This window comes from Pongo abelii, chromosome 4 (genome assembly GCF_028885655.2).
Source record: "Pongo abelii isolate AG06213 chromosome 4, NHGRI_mPonAbe1-v2.0_pri, whole genome shotgun sequence".
NCBI lineage: Eukaryota > Metazoa > Chordata > Mammalia > Primates > Hominidae > Pongo > Pongo abelii.
The window spans coordinates 38761422-38788338 of record NC_071989.2 but is presented as its reverse complement, the minus strand read 5'-3'; the positions used below and the strand labels follow the sequence as shown (position 1 = coordinate 38788338).

Below are 26917 nucleotides of genomic sequence, written 5' to 3'. Positions count from 1 at the left end.
CACGGAAGGTGATATATCTTTTGACATCTTGCATGTCTTTGTAAAATACATGTTATCCACTCAACGGTTTGAGTATAGAATTTAAGTGTGAAAATAATTTTCACTTGTATTTTGGAAGGTGTTCTTTTTAGCTTTTATTGCTAAGAAGTCTGGTGTGTTCCTCTCCTTCTCAAGAATATTTATGGGTCACACACCTAGTGTCTCATGTACACCCGTAACCTGCTCTGGAAGTGGTGCTGTCACCATCCCTGTGTTACAATGGGGGTTTGTCCACACTCATACCGCAAGTCACAGAGGCCTGACTTGAGTAATTTATTCTGATGTTGTTCTTATTCCTGAGCCCTTGTGTATGGCCTCCACTCCCTGAAAACTTGTAACATCTTTGATGCAGATATTTTGATATTCTCAGTAATGCATCTTGGTATCAGTCTTTTCAAATTCCTTGTGCTAGGTTATGTGGGCTCTTTGCGGACTAGATTTTTGCTAGGACTAGACCTATATACTGATGAATTTTGCATACATCTTTGTTACTGCAGCTATGTGCTAGTTAATCTCCTTGAAACATCACTTTGTTCCAGCTTCCCTCTTTCTGAAAAGCTATTCATGCCTTCCTGTGCAGTCTAGTCTTCCCAGATAGAACTTCTCAGTCTGGCCAAGTTTATGTTTTTCGTAAGTATTTCTTTCTTTTAACTTGAAGAGCCCCTACACTTCACTTCAGTAACACAATGGAGTCTATCAAACTGCAGAGTTTATGATCCTGAAAAGCCTTCTTCACTGGGAGCTAATGCTGGAGGAATTTAAGATCTTGTGGGAGGGAAATGGGATAAGGAAAATAGTTGCTGGTCAAAGTTTTTAAACAACGTTGATGTTTCCTCCTAGGAAACAGTAAAGAAAGGGACACTAGGAAGAATACAAATGAGCAATGCGGGTACTGTTTACTGCCTGTGTGATTGCGCTTGTTTGGCTCAACTCCCAGCATCTCCACTCCTGTAGATGGGTGACCCACTCATAGGCTTATTTACCTTTACAGTAGTTCAGAGTCTTTTCTCCCCCGAGTGTTCCAGCTTAGCATTTAATTTCTTTTGAGAATTAATGACAAGGGAGTTATCTCATTGTATGGCAAAAAGATAGATTCTTGAGATAAAAGATGCTTTGGGCTGTCTTGATTCCTTTCACCCTGACTGTGCAGGTGTTGCCTGAGGCCTCCTTCTGCACACAAGGCTGGAGGCCTCAGTGCCACCAGGCTAGCTTCGTGCCAGCAGGACGTGCTGACTCATTCTCTGTCACGTTTCCTGCTCTGTCTCTACCTACCTGTTCCCCACCACCGCCACCATATTTATGTATATAGAGAGAGGGGTTGGGGGACAGGGGAACAGAGACAAAATAAGCAACAGTTTCTGGTATTTAGCTTTACTTTTCTCAACTCTTTTTTTCTAATTTTCTTCAGCAGAAAAGCCCTAAACCTCATGTACACTGGAACCAGCATTCTCAAGGTTGAGAAAAATACAAGTCAAAGTACACGTATGAACACTCATCTTCACAAACAAGGCCTTTAAAAGCTCAGGGGCACGTGTTGACAGGACCGAACTTTGCCATGTGGGGCCCCAGGCTCAAGTTCTGCCTGTGCTTTATGATGGTCTAAGATTGAAGTCAGCATATGTGTAAAGAAATAGAACCAGATATTTTTCTTTCCATTCAGCAATCTTACAAATTTATTCTGCATGATTACTTTTCTTTAGCAGAAGGGTTTATTGACTTTTTAAATCGTTTAAAATAATTAGTATAGGAAACAAACTGGTCACCCTTGGGCAGGAAGGATACTGCCCATGAGCATATTTTGTCTGGCCTTTAGAATGTGTAAAACATATGCATTATTTTCTTACATTTACAAACTTTGGTGTTTCATTTAAAATGCCAGATTTCTACCTCATCTGGAAAAATCAGCATATCTGGCAAAATGAGGCTGGTGGCTGCCACTTTTATGCTAGGCAGAGGGGCTGCAGTTTGCACTTGCTGTGAACACGTTTGTTGCTTGCTTTGCCCCTGCATATGTGCATTTGCACCCTGTTGCCGCATCCTAATTTTGAAAGTTAGCGCCTGAAATTCTGTAAAAATTTATGCTCCTCTAAGGAATAAAGCATTGACAGGGGAAAAAAGTGAATTCTGACAATGTTTCTATCAGGAGTGAGCAGAGAAAAGCTTCACAAGCATCCCTTTTTTTCTGAAAGTGCCTCGGAAGGCTCTGTTGATGTATTGTTCTGGCCCACAGTAAGTCCATTTGAAAGTTTTGCTTGGTGGAGAAGTCTGATGTGTTGTAAGCACAATATTGTATTGCCCAAATAGACTTGCCCAGAATTCTCTGTATAAATGTATCACACCAGAAAGTCTTCTTTATTATCCTGCTTAAGTTAAGGAGGCTTCAGTGACACTGCCGTTGATCCTTCTGTCCCTGGGCATCGCCTTCCTCCTGCTCACTGACCTCCTCAGCAGAGTCTTTGATCCGTGGCTGTTGCTGGCGTAGGCTTTGTGCGAGCTCGCTACTGTCTGCGTGCCTGTTCCCTGCCAGCAGGAATGGAATATTACAGCTTCGCTTTGGGAAGTCTCTTATGTGGATCCTGAATAGAGAGCATGCCTCTCTGCTCCAATGGTTGAGGCTGAAGCAGGGAGGGATTAAGTGATTTACCCTCAGCCATACCACTAATTAGTAATGTAGCCAAGATTAGCATCTAAATCTGGAAGCACCTGGTCCAGAGCTCTTTCTCAACTGCCTCCTTCCACCCCTTCTTGCACTTCTTCCTGGCATGGCTGTAGGGCCTGTGTCTGTTTTTAGAATAATCGAAACTTGTAGTGAGGGACTGTTTCATTTCAAGATAATGTTTAGCCAGTCAGTGAATATGGTTTATGATTATTTTAGTCAGAGTTTGAGTTTTAGGGTCATGTTTGGCTCCATTACTCAGTTATTCTTATACAGTTGTATAATTCTATAAATTCAGCAACTGGCATTTTGGACATTTTGTGAATACACTTTCATTCTAGTAAGTAAACTCAACGACCCTGGAATTGACTAGGAAGTTATTCATTCATCTAGAAAATAATAGAACACTTTTGAAATGTGTGCTCACGCCTTGTGCATGTTTTGGTTATAATTAAGCTATTTGGAATTCATTTCCTGGGTTTTTGACAGTACTTAACAGTAGCCAAGAAGAGATCTTGCCATCTGCTTTCACTAAGAAAAATATTTTTTTGAATTCTCTCAATGGGCTCCAGTTATTTAGGTGTTGGATCTCCTTTCCTTTATCGAGTCTCCATTTCTTATCTCTTTTCCCACATTTTCTATTTTTTTTTTTTTGTATTTTGTTCTGAAAGATTACTCAATCTTTTTATTTTAATTTTAATATCAGACAATATGTTTAACTTCTAAGAGCTGTTTTTATTTCCTGTTATTCCTTTTTCATTGCATCCTATTGTTTTTTATAGTTATGCCATGTTTGCTCAGAGGACACTATTTAGGGTTTTTTAGGTTCTTTTTTTTTCTTTTAAGTTTTCTTGTTTCCTATATCATCCCCATTTTCTCTGGAAGTACTTTTTATTTTCCTTTTGGTTATCCTAAATTTCTCTTTAATATTTTAGCCTTTGCTTACATGTTTTGTGATCTTTGGTGCCCTGTGCCAGTGTTGTAATAAATGAGGCAATTTTAGGTCTGACACAAGAGTTTTCAGTGTATCATAAGGACTTTGTTGGCTGGCGGTGTCCCTCTAGGAAGAAAGGGTGAAGGGTGGATGGGAATTTCATTACTCTGGGGGATCCCTAAGTGTCCAATGTGCAACATCTCCATACTGTTACCCTAGTTTTTTCTTTTTAAATTATTAAATTTGTATGAAATAGAAACTTTCCATCACCATGTAAATGGGAGACAAAACTAATATTACTTGTCATAAATGACTAAACACAAGTTAACATACTAATAAAATACATAAAAATATCAATCCAGGTATCACTTAAAATTGTCAAAAATTCAGTCTCGTGCACTGCTTTTCTACATTTTAGTAGGGTTGGAGTAGAGTTGATAGCCATGTGCTTATAATTTCATTGTAATTTTATAATTATAGTTATAATCTTTAACTTGAAGCCCATCATTTGAAAATTGGCCTTGTAGTAGATACCTAAAGCAACAGCTGTGTCCAATTATTGATGTCTCCACAAGCCAGGGAAGCTTGAGTTTGAGTATCTCCAAAGTCTCTAAATGTACAGTATTTCAGAATCTGTCAGAATCTATTTGAGTGTTTGTGTGCACAGTATAAGGTGAGCCTTCAGAACAATCTGAACACCATCTGGAATTCCTCTCCTAACCTAGGACTGACTGCATTGCACAGATGATGGATATTTATGTATGTTTGAAACGACCATCCTCAATGGTGGACAATAAAAGAATGAGGACTGCTTCAAATTTCCAGTGGCTGTTATCAACATTTATTCTTCTATATCTAATGAATCAAGTAAATAGCCAGAAAAAGGGTAAGTGCATCAGCCTTCCAGAGAATGAACAGATTGCAGTTTTATTTCCATTTTGATGACGAAGCAATTTTGTTGCTTTATTGACCCCTTTAGGATTTTGTTGGTTAAAATTCACTTTTTGTCATCTTTTTTCTATGTACTTTTAGTTTCTTTTAAAAAGATCCTTAATGATAGATCAAAATATTATTTTACTATGAAAAATTAAAATATAATTTACATACAATAAAATTTGCCTTTTTGAGATTCAGTTCTGTGAGTTTTGACAATGAATGTGGTTATGTAACTAACTACCAGCACAATCAAGATAGGGAACAGCCCTGGCACTGCAAAAGCTTCCTGGCTCCTCTGTAGTCAGCCCTCCCAGGCCCATCCCCTGCCAGCACTGCCTTGTCTCCATAGACACTGTTTTCTGTCTCTATAATGTTACCTTTTTAGAATGTCATATCAATGAAATCCAAATATTTTTAAATGTATTATGTTACATCTTAAATATATTAAGAATGTTTATGTAGATATTTTATAGCTTATTTATATAAAGAAATTATCATCCTCCTGCCCCTTGGTTTAGTTTTTATATTATTTCCATATTTAAACAGATCTCTTTTCCCCAAGGTCATTCATTAAATTACTTTATTATTATGATTATTGCTGCTTTATAATATGAGTACTTTTAATGTAATATTTGTTTTTCTGTCATATAAATAGCTTTATAATTTATTGCTACAGTGAATATCATACCAACCATGTACAAAAACAAAAACATTTTTCATAAACATTTACAGAATCTGAGATGGACTACCTTTTTTATTCTATAGTTGCCTTTTCCCCTTGTTTCCCTTCTTTCTTCCCTCTTTCCCTCTCTCTTATACCCCCCTTCTTTTTACTCATTTTCTTTTCAGGGTGACTTTTTTCATTGCATAGTGCTTACATATTCCGTGATGTAATGTTATTTTATAGATGTGAATAAGTACTAGTAGGATTGTAATCTTCTGAATTGTTACTTTCCAATTGTTTAGGCCCACACCAAAAATATATTTCTCAAATGAACTCATGAGTTTATTACTGTTTAAATTTAATATACTTCATAATAACCTACCTTGGGAATTCTACCAAGGTACCTACCTTGGGAACCTACCTTGGGAATTCTACCAAGGGGGCAGTCTGGTAGCAAGCAATGAAGTGGGGGTGACTAGGAGTTTCAAAGTTTCGTTTAAAGACTTGGAAGGAACATCATTTTTACTTAAGACTTCTTTGTTTTTGTTTTTTGTTTTTTCCTCAAGTGGGGCCATTGAAGATTCAAGAGTGCTAGAATCCCCCGCTCAGGCCCTCTCTTGGTCCCATTATTGAATCTACATGACTAGCCACTCACTCCCTTAATGTGTCTTAGTTGCTTGGAAGTGGAATTTGTGATAGCAGCCTAACCCCAAAATGGTCTAGTAGCTGGCCCACTTTCATCAGTTTACCCTTTAGGTTTTTTTTAACCAAAGCTGCAAAAAGAAATAGAAAACCAGTCCACTCCCATGACTGCAGGATCATCTCTTTGAAAAAAACATGGGCTCTCTGCAGACACACATGCTTGTGCTTATAACTGAAAATGGTTGACCTTTTAGAGTGCAGTTGACTTATTCAGTATATTCTGTGTTTATGTGTGTGTGTGTGTGTCTGTCTGTCTGTCTCCTTCTCCAGGGGCTCCTCATGATTTGAAGTGTGTAACTAACAATTTGCAAGTGTGGGACTGTTCTTGGAAAGCACCCTCTGGAACAGGCCGTGGTACTGATTATGAAGTTTGCATTGAAAACAGGTAATTTTACTTTAATTCGCAATGAGCTAGGTTGAATTGCAGAAACGACCCTCAGTTCTTACCTTGTTGCTTGTGAAACTAAAGGGTTATTTCCTGCTTGTGTTCTGTGTCCAGCAGAGTCTGCCGTGACCTCTGCCTCATTTTTCTCCTGTAGGGCACCAGGCATTATGAGGTGTGATGGCAAGGTGAGAAGAGGGGACAGAGTCTGCACTGGCTTTCAGTGCAGATCTGGTAGATAAGACTGTCACTCAGATTTCTGCCACCAAATAAAGCCACATGGCCATACCTTGCTTTCAGAGAGGCAGGGAAGGACAGTCTTAGTGTGAGTCCAGAAGGGGGAGCCGGAAAAGTTTGCTAAAGAGCACACATGCCCACCGCAGGCCAAACAGAGAGGAAGTTAGTTCTGGCCCCCTGCTCCCCTGGGAGGTCACAATAAACAAATAGTAGCAAGGCTGTGGGTTTTGTGCACAGGAGTGGACACTAGGAGTATGAATGTCTAGAAAGGCTGTCAGAGGAAGTGTAATTCTGGAGTAGGCACAGTCAGTTTTCTCAGCAGAAAAGGAATAGGAGGACATTCTACCCTGAAAGAATATTGAGTACAATGGCTTTTTGAATGTATGAGATGGCATGATTTGGAGAATTCCGGTGTTTTTGCATTGCCGATGCCTAAAGAAGCCTCGCCATGTGAGAGGTTTAGAAGGAGATGAGCTGGACCCATTCAAGTCCAGAGTCCTAAGCACCCAGCCCTAAGGCTGGGGCTGGGTGGTTGGTGGGGGCAGGAAAGCAAGAGGCATGGAAAGTCCTTTCAGTAAAGTAAAAATTTTTATAAGAAGTTTGAAACATATATGAACAACAGTATAAGGAATATAAGCATGCTCTGGAGAGATATCAAGGGTTGTGGAACAAGAGAGGAAAATATCATTTTGCCTAAGAGATACCAGGGGAACTGGAAGCATTTTGAAAACAGAACTGAAGAGGAAGTTCTGTTAAGAATAAACCATGAGCCAAGGCAGAGGAGCAGGGGAGTTGCCAGTTTCATTTCCTTCATCAGCATCCATTGAACATCATCCTAGCATGAGGAGCGCTGTGATGCACTGGTCCCTCAGTGAAGGGGTGGAGTGTGAGCAGTGGAAGTCAGCCTACAAAGGGAAGGTTGAGGTGGGATTTTGAAAGGCATGCAAAAACTCCAGCTGTTTGGAGTCATCTATGCTTACTCTACTTTTGGTGCAATGAGGTTGTTTTTCCTACCCCCACATTGGTAAAATTACTATCAATCTGTTTTTTCAGTCTTAAAATGCAGTACAACCTATTATGTTTTTGCAGCAAAAAGGGCATAAAGTATTTTCCATCGTATTTTGTGTTAACCAAATTTTTATGAAAATTATACTATTAATTTTATTTGCTAATTAAAATTCAATTTCTTATTACAGGTCCCATTCTTGTTATCAGTTGGAGAAAACCAGTATTAAAATTCCAGCTCTTTCACATGGTGATTATGAAATAACAATACATTCTCTACATGATTTTGGAAGTTCTACAAGTAAATTCACACTAAATGAACAAAACGTTTGTAAGTATTTGAAAACAAACTAAATTTTAAAGTAACTCAAGTGTCACTTGTTAATATTGTGGTGCTTTCTAGTTTTTTGAATTTCATGTGTTATGCTATTACTTTTAATTCACTCAGCAACCTTCCTATGAATTGTAGATGGTAGCCAGGATCAGAAGGAAGCAAACTTTTCTTCTGGCCAGTCAAAATAGCCCAGAATTCAGGCTCCTTCCCTCAGTTCCATACTCTTTCCATAGCCCCCTTGACTCCTGCGTACCTTCCAGAATTTCTCAGATGCCCTTTGCTCTAGGGTGTAGTCTTATCTGGGAAGCTACTGAAAAATGACAGTATTAGAATCAGAAAGGCAAATCAAGACAGACTATAGGAGACTCAGTCGATTAATAGTTCATTGTGTTTTACATATCATGTAATGTATTGGTAGCATTATAAATAATAATGGTCCTGATCGTGATTAGAATAACAGTATTGGGATAAGAAAATTGAAAAGCAAATTAGGTGAGTGTAAGGAACGGAGGAGACGGATACATCAGCAAATCTTTGAGCATCTCCTGTGTGCAAGAGAAGCTCTGCAATGCATGTATAGCTGTCCTTTAGAGGATCTGGATCTCTTGACAATTTGCTACTAAATAAAAGTGTGAAAATTAAGTGTCTGTGGATCTAAAGATGCTTTCTAAATTATATAAAGCAAACAAGATTATATATATATATACACACACACACACAGTAAAGTTTGTACTTACCATGTGTAAGCATGAAAAATTTTTCATAAGATTTTTAATTTCTGCATTTCTTAAAATCACCTGAAAATTTGGGTCATTCTGAAGCAGAATGTGGGTCCTGTAAAAAAAAAGCTGGGAATACTCTTATCTCCTTTTGTCCTAAGGAAGCAGGAGCACGTAGATTATGGGTAAAGCTGAATTAGCGTTAGAAGAAAATAAGAAAGATTTTCATTAAATTTCTTCCCTATCTGAGTTTCTAGAAAGCAAGTTAACATTGTCCTCACATGTCTGTTTAGCACAAAGAAATGCAGATGGCAGTTAATGGGAGCTTAGGGGAAACTTCCCTGTATGCTATAAAGAAAAGAAAGGGAACAGTGGCTTTTTAAAATCCTTGTATTTGTAATTATGGCCATTACTGTCTTTAGCTTGAAATGTTGGCTATTACTTGTGTTTTTAACAGTAGCTCACTGCTATTTAAATAAAATGTAAATTATGTGGACTTTTCAGGGAGGGAAGCATTTTAAAGATGAGCGTTGTCTTAGTAAAATACTCCCGTGTTTCATAAATTGTAAGTTACTACATCATGTGACATCCTGAATCATTTGAAAGAAGAGCTGTGTTCTTGGAAGCCTCTTGCTCTTTTCTGGTCACACTGGCACCCTGAACTTTCCCTGTCCTGGCACTAAATCAACTTCTTGCCTCCCATTTGTCTGCATTTTTCCTTTTCCACAAGCAGCTGCCCACTTACTTATAACTTCTTTTTAAAGCATCCTCTACTGTCCTTATACAGCTGTGTAACTGTTGACTTTGCTTTGTAGTTTAGACTGTAAATCCACATGTTCTGTGTCCTGTACAGCCCTAAATACTTTACATAAATCCAGTGTCGAACACTGTATTGGGCAAATTTTAGTTAAACCTATTTTTAAGAACCATTTTTAAGTTCCAAGATTAATGTGTATTGGTTTGTTCTGCCCTTTTTGTTATTTAGCATATTCAACTACCCTAGCCCTGCACTGTCCTGCAGTTTTGGGCTTACCATGACTATATGTAATTGGTCCTTGAGCTTCTAGGATAGAAATGAGGCAAGAAAGGGTGAGTCTGTGGATTTCTTCTAACTCACATTTACTTTACTGTTATTTGAGGAGGAAACATGCAAGAAAGTTCAAGTCTCTCTGATTCTCAAACCAGAAAGTCTACATTTCATAGAATGGAACATGCTCATACCTTCTTTGTTTTCCATTGGTCCAAAATTTTCCGTGATTTGTCTGCCCTTAGGGAGAGTTAATGATTTTCAAGGATACATTACTCTTCCTGCTACCTTTTTTAGTGTCCTGGATTCTCCCTAGGAGATGCCTAAACCTTTGAGCATGGATTTTTTTCTCTTTACCTTTTGTAATGCAGCTTCAGAGCCCACTGTTCTCCTAAACTTCTTTCTCAGATATTAACAGTAGCCTCGCCAGTGGTTTTTCCACAGTCTTCCTGTATAAACTTTTATTTGGCCCAGGTAACAACTATTTGTTTTTATTTCGATGATCCTGGATTTTCTCTGGTTTCCTTCCGCTTCTAGGATTCCCTCTCTGGATTCACGTTGGTGTTTTTGGCTCCTTGAAGGTGTAATTGTCTATTGGCAGCCCCTAAAAGGAGCTTTGGCTGGTTTATGTCTTTGTGTTCATGCTCTTTTCTACCACTACACTCAGTGAGTTCCTTTTAAGTCTGCATCCATGGTTCTGACTCCATGGTGTCTTCTTCCCCTGACACTTACTCATCCATAGCCAGGCTTCTGTGTCTCTTCGCAGTGGTTTCCGATTCCTTTTGCTCCTCTTGCTGCTTTCTGAGCTAGAAACTTGAGAGAATATTGGTTGTTTCCCTTTTTCATTAGAACCAATCTTTTATTTCTTCAATGTAGTCATTTCTTTGAAATGTCCATGACATCTTTTCCATAGATGGCATCTTAGTTTATATCCTTGTTACTCTAGCCAGGATTGCTCCAGTGGTCTCCTAATTTGTCACCTTATCACCTGTCTCAGTCCCCCGCAGTCTGTGTTGCATACCACTGATAAAGGAACCTTTCTGACACAATTCTTGTATCCTGCTACTTCTGCACAGTAACCACTGGCTTCTTAACTCAATGCCTTAGTCACTGAGACAGTCCTGCTACTATTTAATGGTATCTAAAATCAGTAATGCCCATAACATTTCTCAAGTGGGTGACATCCCCCAGCACGAGAGACTCTGACACCAGGAAATGCCTGAGACAGCTGCAGAGAAAATAGAAGCCTTTACCAAAGGAAGCTTTCTATATTTTGTTATTTTCTTAGGGCTGGCCTGCAGCCATACAGAGGAAACTCGTTTTCTTCTCTCTGATGTTGCCTACCTGTAGGTTCCTGACTAAATGACACTAGAGTACTGTGGAAACCTAGTTGCTGTTTGTCTTAGAAAATGTGCTGTGGATTTGAAACAGCCAGCTAATAAATAATTTTCTTAAATTTGGCTAATGAAGCATTGGGAGCTACCTTTACAAATAAATAATATATATGTTCCCCTTTTTCCGAAATTTGAGAGAATATTGGTCGTTTCCCTTTCTCATTAGAACCAACCCTTCATTTCTTTGATCCAATCATTTCTTTGAAATATCCATGACATTTTATCTTTTCCATAATATGTGGCATCTCAGTCCATGTCCTTATTACTAGGTTCTAGAGTTTCCTTTTAAATCTTGATTATTGATTTTTTGATCAAGAAGGAATAGAGTTTATAAGTAGTTGATCAGCGGAGTTACAGTCTGAAAAATCATTACTTATTTTACTAAGTTTTCTCTTTTGTTTCCTTTTTTTAAAGCCTTAATTCCAGATACTCCAGAGATCTTGAATTTGTCTGCTGATTTCTCAACCTCTACATTATACCTAAAGTGGAACGACAGGGGTTCAGTTTTTCCACACCGCTCAAATGTTATCTGGGAAATTAAAGTTCTACGTAAAGAGAGTATGGCGCTCGTAAAATTAGTAAGTTTGAACATAGATTTTCTTCCTATGACATTAAAGAAACTGAATAATTTTTTTCAAGAAGCCTTAAGGGTGGTATCAGTGAACTTTTGGATTATTTAGGAAGTAAATCAGATACCTTTCAGGGTTCATTAAAAACATCATGCATGATTTAAAAATCACTTGTTAATTATTAAATGATGTGTAACCATTACAGATAGCGTAGGAAATTAGGGGAGAAATAAGCCGTGATTCTACCACTTGAAAATAGTAAGTACTGTTTTTGTGTATTCCTGTCTGGACTTGTTTATATGCATGTTTTGTGTAAATGAAAGTGTACATTTAATTTAGTGTATTATTTTACCTTTGTCTAATGTTTTGAAGCATGTTTAGCCAGAGCTTAGCCATAGAGAATTTTTTTTATAAATCTATAGGCTTGAATTTATCAGTACATGCTTTTTCCCTCTCTTGTTTTTTCAATCCTGTTTATGAATGGCCTCTATGGAGTAATGAACAACAGTTATGAAAAGTTTGACAGCTGTTACCTGGAAATGCTCACTTTCAGCCTTTTACTCTTTTTCTTGATAGATTTGTAGTTTGCTTAGTTACAGGTTTAAGAATTAGAAGACCATCTCGTGATTTTACAGTTTATTTGTTCAAGTTGCTCAAGTATATAGATAAAATAGTAAAGATAATAAAAAAGATTATTCTATATTTCATACTTTCTTATTGTTTCTCTTTGACAACCCATGTATTTCATTCCTAAAATAACAATAGTCAGCTAGCACTTAGCCTATATGGGACAATAGCCTATTGCTTCTAGGCCACATACAAACCTGTATGGCGTGTTACTGTACTGAATAATGGAGGCAATTGTAATATAATGGTATTTCTGTATCTGAATATAGAAAAGATATGTAAAAATATGGTATAGAAGACTTTAAATGGAGGAGGAGCTTCAAGATGGCTGACTAGAGGCATCTCGTACTCACTTTCTCTACAAAGAAGAACCAAGATAGGGAATAGTAGATCATCACACTTCAAATAGATCATCCTAGAGAGAGCATCGGGATTCAAGAGAAGTGACAGTAAGCACCTAAAGCAGGGAAGGAAGAGGAAAGTGAGGCAGCCAGCAGAACACCAGCAGTGGCTCCACTGCTAAAGTGCATTCCATGTGCCCAGAATCCCCTGCCTGCAGCTGCTGAAGCACAAGTGGGGCATGATGTGCCACCGCTAAGGCCGAAGCGTGAGTGAAGTGCAGACTACAGCTACTGAGACTAGAATGCAAATTGTGCGTTCCCCACTTGCATGCCTGTGGCTACCATTGAAAGCAATCTCTTCCTCCTCAGTAGAAGGGCCGCAGCACAGCCACTGCTGCTGTCCACCTGAGCATTCTGGAGGGAGCATGGGGAACACTGCATGCCTGCCTACCACAGCTAGTGTCTACATGTACTATGAGAGGGCCTGAGGACAAGCCCACCCAGCTTTGTTCCCTTGCCCTGGTGCCAGAACTTACAGCCTATGGACCTAGGAATCACCTAGCCTAGTCTACCACTCTCAGCACCTGAGCACCTCTCCTAGGGGCCTGAGATTGGGCCCATACACCCTGCTGCTACCACCACAGCTGGCACCTACTGCACATGCTACCTGCGGGCCTGAAGACTGGCCCACTCAGCACATTGTATCTACTGCCAGCACCAGAATGCACTGCTCAAGACCCAGAGGGTTATCCTACCACTGCTACTGCCGTCACCCACACCACGCCTGCTGGCCAGGGGCCTGAGAACGTACCCAGCCCACCACTGTCAATACCAGCATCCAAGCAAGCCACCTGGAAGCTCAAGAATTGGCCCCCTTGGACCCAGTAACAATGGGGCCAGTGAATGCCATCCTGGGGTCCAAAGACAGGCATACTCAGCTTACAACTTCCACTGCTGGGACCCAAAGACTGGACCACTTACACCACTCTTATTCAACAATAGTACTGGAAGTGCTAGCCAGAGCAGTCGGGCAAGAGAGAAAATAAAAGGGATCTAAATTGGGAAAGAGAGAGTCAAATTGTCCCTCTTTGCTGGTGATACAATCTTGTATCTAGAAAAGCGTAGACTCCCCCAAAAAACTTACATCTGTAAATAAAGTTAGTAAAGTTGCGGGAGGTAAAATCAGTATAGAAAAATGAAAAGTGTTTCTATATGCTAATAATGAACTGGCTGAAAAAGAAATCAAGAAAGCCATCCCATTTACAATAGCTACAGAAAAATAAAATATCTAGGAATAAATTTAACCAAGTAATTGGAAGATCTCTATAAGGAAAACTACAAAACTGATGAAAGAAATTTAAGAGGACACAAAGACATTCCATGCTCACAGATTGGAAGAATTAATATCATTAACAGGACCAAACTGCCCAAAGCAATCTGCACATTTAGATTCAATGCAGTCCCTGCCAAAATGCCAATGTCATTTTCCACAGAAATAGAAAAAACAGTCCTAAAATTTGTATGAAGTCAAAAGAAGCCCAAATAGCTAAAGCAGTCCTGAGTAAAAGAACAAACTTGGTGACATCACACTACTCAACTTCAAAATATATTAAAAGGTTATCTATAGTAATCAAAACAGCATGGTACTTGTATAAAAACAGATACATAGACCAGTGGAACAGAATAGAGAATCCAGAAATAACTATGTTTTTATAGCGAACTGATCTTTGACAAAGGTACCAAGAACATACATAGTTGGGGAAAGGATATCATCTTCAATAAATGGTACTGGGAAAATTGGATATTCGTATGCAGAAGAATGAAACTGGATCTCTGTCTCTCATATACAAAAATCAACTCAAGATAGATAAAAGACTTAAACGTAAGACTGAAACTATAAAACTACTAGAAGAAAACATGGGGAAAACACTACAGGACATTGGTCTAGGTAAAGATTTTATGGCTAAAACTACAAAAGCACAGACAACAGAAGCAAAAATAGACAGATTATATTAAACTAAAAGGCTTCTGCACAGCAGTGGAAACAGTGGAGTGAAGAGACAGTCGGTTGAATGGGAGAAAACATTTCCAAACTATTCATCCAACAAAGGACTAATATCCAGAATCTACCGTCAACTAAAACAACTCAACAATTAAAAAATTAATACTCCCATTGTAATGTGGGCAAAGGACATGAGTAGACATTTCTCAAAAGAAGACGTAAGGACAACAGGTGTATGAAAAAATGCTCAATATCACTACTTACCAGGGAAATACAAATTAAAATCACAGTCAAATCAGCTCACCTCTGTTAGAATGGCAGTTATTAAAAAGACAAAAAAAAACATATAGTGGTGAGGATGTGGAGCATGGGAAGCTCTTATACAATGCGATTGGGAATGTAAATTAGTATAACTACTATGGAAATTGGTATGGAGATTTCTCAAAAAACTAAAAAGAGAACTCCTATAGGATCCAGCAGTCCCACTTCTGGGTATCTGTCCAAAGGAAAAGAAATCAGTATATTAAAGGGTTACCTGAATTCACATGTTTATCATGCCACTATTCACAATAGAAAATATGTGGAATCAACCTAAGTGTCCCTCAGTAGATGAGTGGATAAAGAAAATGTGATATATACATACAATGGAATTCTGTTTGGCCATAAAAAAGAATGAAGTCATGTCATCTTCAGCAACCAGGATAGAACTAGAGGCCACTATGCTAAGTGAAATAAGCCAGGCACAGAAAGATAAATATAGTGTGTTCTCACTCACTCATGGAGACTAAAAAAGCTGATCTCATGGAGGTAAAGATATTAGTAATAGAATGATAGATACTAGAGACTGAGAAGGGTGTGTTGGTGGGACAGGGGCAGGAAGAGAGGTTGGTGAATGGGTACAAATATACAGTTAGATAGAAGATATAAGTTCTATGTTAGATAGCCAAGTAGGGTTACTGTAGTTAGCATCCATGTATTATATATTTCAAAGTAGCTAGAAGACTTGAAATGTTCCCAACACATAGAAATGATAATACTCATGAGATAATGGATACCCCAAATACCCTGACTTGATCATTACACATTCTGTGCATGTAACCAATACTCACATGTATCCCATAAATACTATGTATCAATAAAATGTTTAAAGAGATAAAAAATGGTACACCTGTATAAGGCACTTACCGTGAATGGAGCTTGCAGGACTAAAAGTTTCTCTGGGTGAGTCAGTGAGTGAATGTGAGGGCCTAGGACATGACTGTTCACCACTGTAGTCTACATGGTACAATTAGACCACACTAAACTTATAAAACTTTTTATCTTTCTTTGGTAATAAATTAACCTTAGCTTACTGTAACTTTTTTATTTCAGAACTTTTAATTTTTAAAAAACGTTTTGACTCTTTTGTATTAACACTTAGCTTAAAACACATTGTACAGCTGTACAAAAATATTTTTATATCCTTACTCTATAAGCTTTTTTGTATTTTTAAAAATTATTTTTCTTTAACTTTGTAAACTTTTTTGTTAAAAACAAGGACAAAAACACACACATTAGCCTAGGCCTACACAGGGCCAGGATCATCAGTATAACAGTCTGCCACCTCCACATCTTGTCCCACTGGAAGGTCTTCGGGGCAGTAACATGCATGGAGCTGTCATCTCCTCTGGTAACAATGCCTTCTTCTGGAATACCTCCTGAAGGACCTGCCTGAGGCTGTTTTACAGTTAACTTTTAAAAACATGTAGAAGGAGTACCCTCTAAAAAGATAGAAAGTATAGTACACTAAAACATACACCAGTAACATAGTCATTTATTATTATCAAGTATTATGTACAGAGCACAATTATATGTGTTATACTCTTATACCAGCAGCACAGTATGTTTGTTATTCCAGCATCACCACAGACACATGAGTAATACGTTGCACTATGATATTATGTTGGCTATGATGTCACTTGGTAATAGGAATTTTTCAGCTCCATTATAATCTTATAGGATCACCATGGTATATGTGGTCCCACATTGACTGAAGTATTGTTACATAGCACATTACTGTATACCTTGATTCTTTTTATCCTCACAACAGTCCCAAGAGGGTGATACTATTATTATTCCCATTTTACAGATGATACAGAGTCACAGGAAGACTTTAAGTGGTGGAGTCAGGATTCCAACTCAGGCAGCTTGGTTTCAGAGTCTGCTCTTAACTGCTACAATTTATATTTTATAAGAAATATATATATTTTAATTTAAAATGTCCTCCCCTTTCTTCTCACGTATCCTACTCGAACCTACATTTCAAGACCCAGGTCAAATCCTACTTCTTATTTTATTTTATTTTATTCATTTGTTTTTAGAGATAGGGTTCTGCTCTGTCAACTTGGCTGGAGTACAGTGGCATGATCATATAGCTGACTGCAGCCTCAAACTCCTAAGGGATACTTTTGCCTCAGTGTCCTGAGTAGCTGGGGCTACAGGTGCATGCTGCTGTGCCCAGCTTTTTTTTTTTTTTTTTTTTTTTTTTTGATTTTTTATAAAGATGGGGTCTCACTTTTCTGCTCAGTCTGCCTACTTCTTATTTTAAAGCCCATCCTTTTTTTTTTTGAGATGGAGTCTTGCTCTGTTGCCCATGCTGGAGTGCAGTGGTGTGATCTTGGCTCACTGCAACCTCCAAATCCCGGGTTCAAGCTCTTCTCTTGCCTCAGCCTCCCCAGTAGCTGGGACTACAGGTACATGCCACCATGCCCAACTAACTTTTTGTATTTTTAGTAGAGACGGGGTTTCACTGTGTTAGCCAGGATGGTCTTGATCTCTTGACCTTGTGATCCGCCTGCCTCGGCCTCCCAAAGTGCTGGGATTACAGGCATGAGCCACTGCGCCCAGCCTTAAAGCCCATCTTAATTCAGCCTGCAAACTCTCACTTTTCTTGATTCTAATGGCAAGTCTTGTCTGTTAATCTAATTTGCAGCTAGCTTTGATACAGTTCTACCGGTGCTGTCATAAAGGTATTATTTATTTAAATTATATTGCTTAACTTGTCATTATGGCCTAACATTTTGCATTCTGGGTTACCACTTAGAGGCTTAGGATAACTCCTCAAACCTAGTTTTTATCATTTGTAAAGTGGCAATATTTGCTCTGGGGTCTGCAAAGTAAGTAGTATTATCTGTAAATCTGCTAAACAAATATTATTTGTCACTACTCCCTTTAGGGACAAGGCTTTTTAATTTTTTTATTTATTAAATTTTATAATTTTTTATTATACTTTAAATTCTGGGATACATGTGCAAAACTGAAGGTTCGTTACATAGGTGTATACATGCCATGGTGGTTTGCTGTACCCATCAATCCATCATCTACATTCGGTATTTCTCCTAATGCTATCCTTTCCCTAGCCCCCCATCCCTGACAGGCCCTGATGTGTGATGTCCCCCTCCCTGTGTCCATGTGTTCTCATTGTTCAACTCCCACTTATGAGTGAGAACATGCAGTGTTTGGTTTTCTGTTCTTGTGTTAGTTTGCTGAGAATGATGGCTTCCAGCTTCATCCATGTCCCTACAAAGGACATGAACTCATCCTTTTTTATGGCTGCATAGTATTCCATGGTGTGTATGTGCCACATTTTCTTCATCCAGTCTATCATTGATGGGCGTTTGGGTGGGTTCCAAGTCTTTGCTATTGTGAATAGGGCTGCAGTAAACCTACGTGTACATGTGTCTTTATAGTAGAACGATTTATAATCCTTTAGATATATAGCCAGTAATGGGATAGCTGGGTCAAATGGTATTTCTGCTTCTAGATCCTTGAGGAATCGCCACACTGTCCTCCACAATGGTTGAACTAATTCACACTCCCACCAACAGTGTAAAAGCATTCCTATTTCTCCACATCCTCTCCAGCATCTGTTGTTTCCTGACTTTTTAATGATCGCCATTCTAACTGGCATGAGATGGTATCTCATTGTGGTTTTGATTTGCATTTCTCTAATGACCAGTGATGATGAGCTTTTTGTTTTTGGCCACATAAATGTCTTCTTTTGAGAAGTGTCTGTGCATATTCTTGCCCACTTTTTGATGGGGTTGTTTGGTTTTTTTCTTGTAAATTTGTTTAAGTTCCTTGTAGATTCTGGATATTAGCCCTTTGTCAGATGAATAGGGCGGAGGCTTTTTTTATTTTTAATGTAACTTGAGGAGGAACTAACTAGAGAATACTAGAATTAAAGAGGGACACTCTGAAATGTGAGTGAAATCAAACTTAAATGAAGGGACTGTTATGCTAAAGCCATATAGCTCATTCCACAACATGCGTAAGTCAGCCAGTGACAAGGCAGTAATTCCCTACTTTTGGGAAAAAATTTGGGAAAATAATAGCAAGAAGCAATGAGAAAGAACACATTTCTTTAGAACTGTAAAGTAAGGGAAAACGCCTCAGGGCATTTTTATTAATAGTATGTTATTAATGTCAGTATTTAAGACAAAATTGCTTGTGATCAGTCATTTTATGATATAATCCTATTATTTTGTACTAATGCTATTATTTTATAATAATTTAAAAATCAAGAACGCTTTGCATTCATGTTTCATTTGTGAGGCACTTGTCTGTCCGTGGTCTCTGTGTCCAGCAGTGGGAGCTGTGTGCTGCACACACTAGGAAGAGCTCACCAGGCACTGCTCCCCCCGACGCAAATACTCCTCCTTGACTTTCCCTGGAAACGAACTGTTTCAACTCTTTTAACTGATCCCTTTCATTATTTATCTTCATTTCTCCAAATAACATGCTTATGTTGCTATTTCTTGATAGCAACCCCCTCCCTTTCCTCCTCTCCCCGCACCACCTCATTTCTCTCTGCTCCTCCCTCTCCCTCCTTCTCCCCGCAGCCTGCCATTTTCCTAGCTTTTTCCAATAGAGTCTATGATAATTTTTGGTAGAACAGTATTCATCATTTGTATTATGATCTATAAAAAAATCCACAATTTTTTGTACACTCCTTATATTATCTTGTTTTGTTTTTTTTGTTGTTTATTTCTCTGCTTCATTACTTTAATCCTAAATTCTTTGCAGGCTGTGTAGATGTCCTTGGAATTTTCAAATATACTAAGTACTTTATCAATTTTATCTTTGTGGATAAATCTCTCTGAGGGTTTTCTGACTGGCTTCCCAACCTTATTCACAGAAGGCTCACATAGACACTGATAATATTTGTATAGCACAGAGTGTGGTGAACAGCCGAGACCGCTTGTGGCCAGAGGCATCACAGAGGCTCCAGTAGCCCCAACCCCTACCAAGCAGTTCTAGGTTTGAATGGATTAATACCTAGATATATTTATAACTCACTCAAGATAGACTTCAGTGTCTTTCAGCACATTTCTTAGGAAGCTGTGGTCCAAGGGATCTCCGTCATCTAGGGTATTTCCTACAACTTTGTCTTATGATGGATCTTCTTTTTGCTGAATCTCCAGTCGTTCTCTTATGCACTTGTCCCTTGGTATCTTTTGGGGGATTGCTTCCAGGACCTCCCTTAGATACCAGAATTCAAAGATGCTTGGTAGTGTTTGCATACAACCTACGGGCATCCTCCTGTATATTTTAAACCCTCTTTAGATTATTCGGAATACCTAATACAATGTAAATGTTGTGTAAATAGTTATACTGTATTGTCTAAGGAATAAGGACAAGAAATGTCTGCAAATGTTTAGCACAGATGCAAATTTTTTTCCAAGTATTTTTGATCCATAGTTGGTTGACCTCACAGATGTGGAGCGATGAATAGAGGGAGCCAACTGTCAGTAGTTATTTGCTATTGTAGATATTATCTGCTATCTATAATAGCTAGCTTGCAAATATAATTTATTCTTTTAATTTAATTATTTAAAAATTTAAAAGCTTGTCAATTACTATTACTGAGAAGTTGTAGAGGAACTGGAACTTTCATACGTTACTGGGCAGAGTGTAAAATGCCTACCAAGTGAATACATGGAGATACCACATTTATGAAAATGTCTGTTCTGTACTCATGCATGATTACTAGTTTAACTGGGTATAGAATTACAGGTTGGGAAATTTTGTCAAGATTTTGAAGGTATGATTCCATTGTTTCTTAGTGTGGATCAATCTTTTTCTGTTGTGCTGGACACTCATTGGGCCCCTGTCAGTCTAAAAACACATGTGTGTCAGCTTGGGAATTTCTTGTTTTATTTCTTTGATTTGTCCTTCTCTGTCTTCTCCTTTTTTCTTAGAACTTCTGTTCTTCATGAACCTTCCACAACGATCCTCTAATTGTTTTTATCTTTCTTGTTTTCTATGTATTTTCTATTTTCTCAGAAATTTTTTCTAAACTGGATTTTGCATCCTGCTATTGAATTTCTATTAATATGTTTATTAATTTATAGAAGATCCTTCTTTGAAAGGATTTATGTTCTTTTTTAAATGTATCCAGGTTTTGTTTCATGATGCAATATCTTGTCTCTGAGAATAGTAATGATTAAAATTTTTTTTCTACATGCCCTGTTTCCTCACATTTTTTCTTTTTCTTTTCGATTATTGACTTTCATATTAGAATTTCTTGTACACTTTCTGGTCATCCTGGTTGCTGCTCACAGTTAAGTGAGGGGCTGTTAAAAATTTTTTTTAATCTAATTGGAACTTTGGTTTCTCTGGACAGGACTTGTTGAAGGGGGCCTTCCCTCTAGAGTGATGAGGATGGGCTATGCAGGTGGCAAACTCCAAATATTATTTTAGGTATTTCATCTTGACATGTTCATGTGACTCAGAAAAGTTCATTTAGACTATTACCTGGTGAGGATTAGTCTGGCAAACCAGTGTCCTGGGAGCTGAGCAGAGGAAGAAGGCATAGGTTAGCATTCCCCCGTTTTTGGAATGATAGTCCCCATTTTCATCTCTTCCTAAAATTCTTCAATCCAAAGATATTCTGTTTTACTTTTCCAGAACATAAATCTTTATTCTTCTGCCAAGGTAAACAAAGGTAGTCCTTCGGTAGTGTGGAGTGTGGGAAGGGATCTGGGTAGCCAACATATCTTCAAACAACTTTCAAGCAGTCCTGCTGTTTTGAGCTCTTTATTTCCAGGGGAGCCTGGGACAGCCACTCACTGAGCCCTTTGGCATTTCTGTGATAGAAACAAGCTGGTTTCCTGTATTTCCCATTGGATGCTTAAGATTTCGTTTTCTCAGGTCTTCTACATCAGTTACCATTATCCATCTGCTTTCCAGCTTCCAGATTTTAGTGATGTTGCTTTATTTCTATATTTTGTCTTTGTCCATTCACACCTTAAAAAAAAAATCTGTTTACTTTTACTTTGGAGTGATTTCAAGAGGTAAGGGAGAAGGAAATAGTTGTTTAATCTATTGTGTTTACCTAGAAGTCCCAAGTTATCTTTTATAGAACCTCAATATTTTATTGAAATCTTGCTCATTTCTCACAATTGATAATAATTTGTATTAGTATAACATACATATTTAATCTTCTATTTAAAAATAAAAGTAAATATATAGAATACTTATATAAAAAACAAATCTAGTCTAAAACTATTTTATTGAAATGCTGCCCCTCTCCTTGACTTAAACTTTTGAAAGTACAACCCCATTAATTACTTCTACTCTATGAAAAATTTAGATCATTAGGCAGTGGTATACAGGTTGAGCATCCCTAATCTGAAAATCCAAAACTCAAAGTGTTTTAAAATTCAAAACTTTTTGAGCACCACCATGATGCTCAAAGGAAATGCTCACTGGAGCATTTCAGACTTGGGATTTTTGTTATTTTATTTATGTATTTTTTGTTGTTTTTAGACAGGATATCATTCTGCCACCCAGGCTAGAGTGCAGTTGCATGATCTCAGCTCACTGCAGCCTTGACTTTCCAGGCTCAATAGACCCTCCCACCTCAGCCTCCTGAGTTGCTGGGACTACAGGCACAAGCCAGCATGCCTGGCTAATTTTATTTTTTTATTTTTTTTGTAGAGATGGGGTTTCGCCGTATTGTGCAGGCTGGTCTTGTACTCCTGGGCTCAAAGGATCTGCCTGTCTCAGCCTCCCAAAGTGCTGGGTAAATTACAGGTGTGAGCCACTGTGTCCAGGCAGATTTTAGATTTTTAGATTAGAGATGCTCATCTGAGAAGTATATAATGCAATCTGAAAAGGTGCAAAATCCAACACACTTGTGGTCCCAAGGGATACTCAACCTGTATTTTCTTGCATACCAAATTGAATGTTTCAATGAATAGCAACATCTTATATAATACATTAGGGTCTGAAGTTGAAGAAGTAAACAAAAATGAATCGTGATTATTGTTACTCTGCTATTATACCTTACACAAAACTGAGTTGCATTAAAGGACAAAACATAAACTTAGCTGATGATTGTATGGAATCTATTGTGTCTTTTAATTCTAAAGGAAAGCAAAACATATTGCTACTTGGAAATACAGTTTTGTGTTTGTGTTCATTTTTAGGTGACCCACAACACAACTCTGAGTGGCAAAGATACACTTCATCACTGGAGTTGGGCCTCAGATATGCCCTTGGAGTGTGCCATTCATTTTGTGGAAATTAGATGCTACATTGACAATCTTCATTTTTCTGGTCGCAAAGAGTGGAGTGACTGGAGCCCTGTGAAGAACATTTCTTGTAAGCTTATATTTAAAGAATGTTTGTTTCAAATGAATTAAATTAGTCTCACTTAAGAGTAAGATTTAGTTTGAGCTTTCACTTCTCATAACCTCATTCAGCTGCATGAGGATTACCTGGGAGCTTCTAAGCCCACCATTCCTGGAGATTTTGATCAAAAAGTCTGAGATAGGCTTCAGGAATCTGTATTTTGAAAGAACTTTCTAAGTGGTTGGATAAACATCCAGGTTTGAAAATCACTGTCATAGGAATTGAGGAGCATTAAAAATTGTGTGTAGATGATACTGAGATGAAATCTATGCAAAAAAAAAAGTAGTTCCCAATTTCTGGCTCACAGAGCAGACCCCTAGAGGCTGCATAGTTATTGCCCAGGAACACGGGGATCTGCAAGCATACCAAAAAGCATCCATACAGGGAGAATGTCGGCAGTTTCGAATGGGGGGCCTGGAAAATTGTTGACCATAAAATGAAATCCTGAAAAGGCTGGTAATCATTGTAGAAATAGATCACTCTATGGAGAAAAGGATTAGAGGAAGGAAGGGGACTAGATTAAAGTAAATTGTTTTTTTAGGGTGTGGAGTACTTGGGCATATATTTAGGCCGATGGAAAGTAAGACATATGCCCTAAATACATTGAATAAAAGGAATGGAATTATTTAATTAGTGATTTTTGGGGGTTGTGGATTGTTCACATGTATATATAAACCCACTGAATTTCAACCCTTGGACTTCTTAGACATAAACCTGTGGCATTAACTTTAGACACTGACCTGTAATCTGCTTCTGCTTCCTCACCATTATCCCTTCATAAGTAAATAAAACACATACACTTTTGAAAAATTTCTCGTATATATCTTGCTCGTACAAAACCTGTGGAACACACCTTATCTTTGGACCATTATCATTACAAAGCACCTAACAGTTTGTAGTGTATATACTGGGCTATTTTAAAAGTCATCTTATGAAAAAAAAAGTCTTAAAATACAGAAAAGTTTATGTAAAATACTTCTATATAAAATGTTTATAATTCCTCTTTTTCTTTCTAGGGATACCTGATTCTCAGACTAAGGTTTTTCCTCAAGATAAAGTGATACTTGTAGGCTCAGACATAACGTTTTGTTGTGTGAGTCAAGAAAAAGTGTTATCAGCACTGATTGGCCATACAAACTGCCCCTTGATCCATCTTGATGGGGAAAATGTTGCAATCAAGATTCGTAATATTTCTGTTTCTGCAAGTAGTGGAACAAATGTAGTTTTTACAACCGAAGATAACATATTTGGAACGGTTATTTTTGCTGGATGTAAGTATATGATTTTAAAGAGAGAATTCCTGTTAACCTGTTTTGGTCCTCCTTGAAAGCCTTAATTCTTCTGGAGTGGGGGGTGGGAGGAGTGATTCTGTTTCTTTCTCATTTCTTTGTTCTTTAATATAAAGGCTATACAAAGGAGGCACTAGGATATTTGCTTGTTTTAAAATGAATTGCAAGCTTGTTTTCCACATAACCTGTATCTGTGTAATTTGTTGGTTTTGTAATCAGATTTGAAACATCTAGCTTCTAATGTTTAGTTTAAATTCTTAGTTAACAGCTTTGTTAAGTCAAGGATAGTGTATAATATTTCTTAACCCTAAATTGTTTAGAAATTATGTGAATTCATTTTCCAGTTAAAGTATACCTTTTTTAAAGTATCTAAATTAAAGAAATTATAGCAATTTTACACAAAATCTTTCAGTAGCGTAATATACCTTCTCCAGCTTTTAACTATTACGTTTGAGGAGAACAGGCTGGCAGGAGGACATGGGTGAGGGGAAAGGTACTCTGCCACTGCGTTCTATATATGATGTTTGCTCTATCATTCAAGGTGTCTATTAACATGATCACCCCACAGTCTAAAATTCCATGGTATTTCCAAAAGTAGTTGTTTGTTGTGGGCTGTCCTGCCCATGTGGCTTGTGTTGAATGTCCACATAAATATGTAGAATTTTTAGGTCTCAATTTTAGTTTTTCTGCCTCCCTTCCTTGTAGCAACTGTAATGTTTTGGTGTCACTGACAGCTTCATCTTTATCAGTGAGTCCCTTCCTCCCCGTATGCTGAATTAGAAGTCTGGGATTTTGGTCTAAAGGTCACCTGAATTATGTGTGTAAGATAGATTGACTAGATTTTATGATATTTCTTTTGATTGCTTAGTGCTTTTTCTTTCTTTCTTTTTGTGATTCTCAGCTGTGGTCTAGATCAGCAGCTCTCTCGTTTACGCATACAGTACTTCGTGATGAATTTCATTCCGATACTGATGTATTCCCAAAGGAATAGCCAGGCTTAGGTGCTCGTCTCAGCTTGATGGCTGTAATCTGACTCTTTTTTTGTCTCCTCAGTAATGCATTTGGAATTCAAGTGAAAGGGAGGTTATGTTCAAATTTAAATCCTGGAAATCATATTCTTCTTCTTAATGGAATGTTAGGAAATTACTTGCAACATTTCTCACAAATACTCCTGGAGTCTAAGTTGAGACCCAGTGGTATATGTAGTGAAGTTGCTTCATGAGCAATACCAAAAGTGAGCTATGACTTAAAAGTATGAAAGAAGAAATTAAAACTTAAAAGATGAGACTATGCACTGTTTCCATTTCTGTTATTTCAGACAGTGTTGTAATCTTTTATCATAGTAATAGAACAAGCTGATTTAATTTATAATTTAATCTTCATTTATAACGTTTGGAGGTTGAAATATTGTACAATATTTGTTGAGCAGCAGTAACGTCTCCCTTCAGAGGGAACTTTTAGGAAATTTATAAGAGCAGGTTATTTCATGAGTTAGGTATCAGGATTCATTTATTTCCTTTTCTTTATGGATATCCTGTTAAGCCACCATTTACTGAAAAGACTGAAAAGAAATTTAGGCCGGGTGCGGTGGCTCACGCCTGTAGTCCCAGCACTTTGGGAGGCCGAGGCAGGCGGATCACGAGGTCAGGAGATCGAGACCATCCTGGCTAACACGGTGAAACCCTATCTCTATTAAAAAAAAAATACAAAAAAATTAGCCGGGCATGGTGGCGGGCGCCTGTAGTCCCAGATACTCAGGAGGCTGAGGCAGGAGAATGGCATGAACGCAGGAGGCGGAGCTTGCAGTGAGCCAAGATCGCACCACTGCACTCCAGCCTGGGCGACACAGTGAGACTCTATCTCAAAAAAAAAGAAATTTAGAATCAACTTATTAGTTTTTTCCCTACACACAAGTCTGCGTGCACACACACCTACCCAATCAAAACCTGCTGGCATTTTGATTGGGATTACGTTAAATCTGTGGATCAATTTAGGAGAATTTTCATTCTTACAATATTTGTTATCTCCCAAACTATGAACATGGTATATCCCTACATTTACTTGGGTCTTCTTTAATTCATCTTAATATGAGGTCTTTATATCTTTGGGTAAATTTTTTCCTAATGCTTGGTGTTTTCTGGTATTATTAAAAATGACTTTGTTTTTTAAATTGCATTTTCTATTGACTGGTATATAAAAATGTAGTTGATGTATACCTAGCTTTTAACCTAGCTTCAGTTGATTATTTTATAAGTTAATTTCTTTGAAAAGAAAATTAATGCATTTCAAATACTGTCCTCTCAAATTTTTCCCCTTCTGTCTGTCCTTCTATTTATCTCTTATTTGCTCTTGTTATTTAGATTTTAATATTTCAACTTAATATC

General features: G+C 37.9%; 1 protein-coding gene across 6 annotated transcripts in view; it reads left to right on the top strand.

Annotated features, from left to right (window-relative positions):
* LIFR (LIF receptor subunit alpha) overlaps positions 1-26917 on the top strand; it is an 83306-nt gene that overhangs the window by 23136 nt on the left and 33253 nt on the right. For all 6 annotated transcript variants that reach the window (XM_054555500.2, XM_002815509.5, XM_009240659.4 and 3 more), the window contains 6 exons: positions 4355-4515; positions 6202-6316; positions 7747-7886; positions 11444-11607; positions 23040-23214; positions 24261-24515. In XM_054555500.2, the coding sequence (XP_054411475.1) occupies positions 4374-4515; positions 6202-6316; positions 7747-7886; positions 11444-11607; positions 23040-23214; positions 24261-24515 (991 nt within the window). In that variant the 5' untranslated portion in view covers positions 4355-4373. The remainder of the gene's footprint in view (positions 1-4354; positions 4516-6201; positions 6317-7746; positions 7887-11443; positions 11608-23039; positions 23215-24260; positions 24516-26917) is intronic.